This window comes from Galeopterus variegatus, unplaced genomic scaffold (assembly GCF_000696425.1).
Source record: "Galeopterus variegatus unplaced genomic scaffold, G_variegatus-3.0.2 Scaffold1975, whole genome shotgun sequence".
Taxonomy (NCBI): domain Eukaryota; kingdom Metazoa; phylum Chordata; class Mammalia; order Dermoptera; family Cynocephalidae; genus Galeopterus; species Galeopterus variegatus.
In genome coordinates, this window is record NW_007728086.1 from 3,706 (window position 1) to 8,067 (window position 4,362).

Consider the following 4,362-nt stretch of genomic DNA (forward strand, 5'->3'; position numbering starts at 1 on the left):
ACAAAAACTAAAGACTTCTTGAGCTCAATTTGCTTTTCACGTGCATTGTTGTAAAGAGAAATTCCTAAAACACATAACTGAGGATACATTTAGTAATTTCTCACTAAGAAGAAAGGGTTAAATGTTCCTCATAAAAATATTATTAATATCTCCTGTGCTAATAGCTATTTTATAAATAGTGAGAACAATTTGTTTAGGACACCTATATTCCTTTGGAGTCCTATAGTCAACATTTTAAATTGCATAATTAATTTTACATCTTTGATTTTTTTTTGCAAACCTTGCAATCCTTTTGAAAGCTTTGGTCTTACAAGAAAACTGTGGCCAGATTGTTAAAATATTCAGCTACCGTAGCAATGTTTCAGCCATCTGGAAGGGTTTCTAATAGTCAGCAACTTGAAGTAGGAGCAGCTAACAATTAGACATGTCTGGTTTGTGGGGATCTGTGTGCACCAGGGAGGGGGTGGGAGTTATAGAAAAATATCCCTGATGCACGATGCAGCCAAATTACATGGAAGCATCAAATGATGACTAAAAATATAGATAACTCTTTTAAACTTTTCCTCTCTGAATTTTTTGAGAATAATTTAATGTCAGTGGAATATATCTCTGTTGGCAGATATTTATGTTAATGCATAATATTGGGATTTCTCCTATATAGGTTTTGCTTTTCTCAACCAAACAAAATGAAATTTTCATCTTTGGTTTTCCATTTTTCCTACTTTAACTAATAATACACATTGCAGAGAGGACTTAGAAACACAGTGTTATTCCAAACAAACAGAGGCATGACTAAATCAATTATCTTAACATTTATCTGAGAGTGGAATTTGTGTGAGTCTTTTTTTTTTCTATTAATTAAAACAACAGGCCATTACTTAGGTATTCCTTGTATAAATGAAAGCTTTAAGAGGTGAGCTTTACTGGAATATTAATGGATGCCCTAGAGCACTAGCTCACTAAATGGTAGCCTGAAAGAGACAATTCTTTTCAATAGTTAAGCCTACACAGCTCTAAATAAGTACAAATGCAGTGATCCTTCTGTTAATTTGATCAATACAGTCAACTAAGCCATAGATAGGAGGCCTCGATGTGATCAGATCCAGAGAAAATAGTCCGCATCAATCAAATTTATAGGAGGACTGGATAGTCTTCACTTCTGCCAAGCGGACACAGCCCTAATATCTGTGTTTTGTACCTGAACCTTTTTAAAAATGATGTCATCATTGCCAACTTGTTTCTGTAACTACAACAAATGATAGCAGAACCTCAGTTGATCAAAACACTTGGACTCTGAGAGAGCAGATGGCTGAATATAATGTGTTTTTTTTCACTTTTTGATAGATAATATTCATAGCATACAATCTATTCTTCTTTCTTCATAATTAATATATTGAATATCACCTAAACCCAAGATATGAAAAAAAAATGTTGCATTTAAGAAAGAACTAAGACAATAATTTGACTCCCTTATTCCTCTAACGAAGAAACTGAGGTACAGAAAGGTGAAATAAAGTGACTAACGACACAGTAAGTTAATGACAGGATTAGGAAGCAAAGTCCAAGATTTCTTCCAGGCCCATTATAATACTTTTCTTTCATAATCTTTACTTCTTCTTTTATGATTCAATATTGTGCAGTGCCAATACGTGTATTACAATAAAAATCATTTCTCACAATATGATGATATAGGAAACTAGGTTCAATGACTATTTGAACAAAGCATGGAAGTCATCTGTCTTTAACCCCTAACATGAGATCTTTTCTTGTCATTTGTCCATTCTATAGGATTTTGGGCAGTAAATGACAAACCTGATTAACTGAGGTGTGATACAGTAGCCCCCCACCCCCCCCTTATCTGTGGAAGATATGTCCCAAGCCCCCTGGTAGATGCCTGAAATTGAGGATAGTATGAAAACCTATACATACTATGTTTTCTCGATCCAATAATCCAGATGGCTACTAAGCGACTGATAGGTGGGTGGCATAGATAGTGTAGATATACTGGACAAAAGGATGATTCATGTCCCAGGCAGGACAGAGAAGGACGGCACAAGATTTCATTATACCACTCAGGATGACATGCAATTTAAAATTTGTGAATTTTTTATTTCTGGAAATTTCCATTCAATATTTTCAGACCGCAGTTGACTATGGGTAATTGAAACCACGGAAAGCAAAACTATAGACAAAAGGGAACTACTATATAATTCAATGTCCACACTACAATTAAAAGTTGGAGATGCTTACCTGTTTTAATATATATGCTTTAGAGGCAAAGACCCACTATGTGTATGAATTCGCTTTTTTTTAAAGTAGAAAAATAAATCAACCTGGGAACGTACCTTCTACTATAACATGAAAATCATGAGTGGCTGTTCCCAAGAAATTGTTGGCTGTGCAGCGATAATTTCCTTTGTCCCGGTAGGAGACATTCTCTATCTTCAAAGTTTTGCCATAGTTTTCTTTTGTTTCTCTTCCCTTTGGTAAGTCACTACCCATTTTCTTCCAATCAACTTGTGGAGTTGGTCTGCAAAAAATAGTAATGAATAAACAAACATTTTTAAAAAGTGGAAAATAAAATGTAAGGAAACCCTCAGGACACATCTTTTATATGTGCTCAGGTTACACTGAGTTACATTAGCCTTCCCAGTGGACAGACCTGCACATCACCATCAACTGTGAACATCAAGGCTGGAGCAACTGCAAGCCCCTTTAATAGTCTACTTCCTTGGAAATTTTCTTTCCCCTCCATTAAGGGAGCTAACTACATGCAAATGCTGACTAGGTGTGGCTGGATGAAGGATAAATAATTGGAACCCATAGAAATAATATTACAAGATTTTTTTTTCAAGTGTGAAAATCTCCCTGTGAATGGTTTGAAGAGGCCAGAGCTAATAGCCCTCTTCCTTATGTGAGTTTAAAAAATACCATAAAGTAGGACCCAACAGTCAGGAAAGGGAAGCTGTGATTTCCCCTTTAATCCTAATGAAGCTGATACTGGAGAATGTGGCTCAGGGGAGAGCCAAATGTGTTGGGTAGACCGAGGAACAGCCCACTCTGGAGCAAGTTAGAGTCTGCAGCAAAAATGTTGCTGCCTCAGTTGCCTTCTCACTCCTGTGGGAGATAAAGGAAAAGAAAATGAATCAAATCACGCTTGCTTAGGGCTTGGGAAAGATTCAATCATCCAGTCAAAACAACAAACAAACGAAAAACCAAGGTGATAACTTGTCACCAATGTGATAAAAACTTTCTCCACCTTAATAGGGAGGAAAATGGGAGTGGGAAATCAAGCCAACTGGCTTAAGAAAAATCCCTTCTCATGAAAACCAGACAGGTGGAGAAGTGTTATCTTCTGCGACTCATTTGATTTAAAAATGATGTGGAAAGCATTAATGGCTGATTTTAATTGGTGGATGATTATTTTGTTTCTCCTCTCCAGTTGGGCTATATGAGATAGTGGAAGAAACTTAATTTTGCTAATTTTATTGGTGCTGCTTTTTCTTCCTGTCCATTTTTTTTATTACTAATAGCTGTAAATTATTGTGTACATTCTCAAGGTGGTCATTATTATCATCATTTTACCCGTAAGGAATACGAAGCTCCAAAAAACTTTATTTGTGCTTTTCAATCAATGTCCTTCCTAACTGTATATTCTTAGAATATATGTTTGTTGCCAAACCAACTATTAGTTAATAGCTAATAATTGAACAATTACCTCCAATTGTTTGTGTCAATGTTCTCAGTTGTTTGTATTGACAGGTAATGGTAAAACAGCTCAGTTATCATGCAAGAAAACATTGGAGGTAAAAATGAAGACCCTTTAATACATATACATCTACCCTTTTCCCCCTCCTTTCAAAGCTCAAGTTCTTACCTGCCTTATAGATCTGGGATAATTGTGTTGTATTTTACCAGGCTTAGAGCACATGTCACGCTTCTGTAGAAAACAGCAATGATGCTCAGACAGGCAGCTGTAAGAATATATGAGTTGCTGGCTTCCTGAGCACATCACCTAATAGGACGCATAACCCAAGTCTCCTAACTGCTTGCTTTTCTCTCCATCTGTCAAGTGGCAATTTGCCATGTTACAGGCTGCTCTGGACCTCAGTTCCTCCCAAACAGAAGTTTTTCGTGAGTCCATGCTTTAATAGCGCAAGCATCTCACTTTCTGCAAGATCTTTTTTTCCCGTGGTCTTTGAAAACTAGTCTAATCCTCTAACACCTTTTACACAAAATAATAAAATAAAATAATTATAAGTATCAGGTGACCACGAGTCATAATTTATCTAGGGACAGGTCTATACCACTGCAAGAATTTCCAACTATATTCTTGCCATTTTTTTTCTTTCAATTTTTTTT

At 36.1% G+C, this 4,362-nt stretch overlaps 1 protein-coding gene across 1 annotated transcript in view; it reads right to left on the bottom strand.

The window, feature by feature from the left end:
- Positions 1-2,345: 2,345 nt before the first annotated feature.
- The window catches only part of LOC103596295 (neural cell adhesion molecule L1-like protein), a gene marked incomplete at its 3' end in the record, with an annotated part of 146,967 nt that continues 144,950 nt past the window's right edge, over positions 2,346-4,362 (bottom strand). Inside the window, exon 9 of the mRNA XM_008579896.1 lies at positions 2,346-2,530. Within this exon, the coding sequence (XP_008578118.1) occupies positions 2,346-2,530 (185 nt within the window). The remainder of the gene's footprint in view (positions 2,531-4,362) is intronic.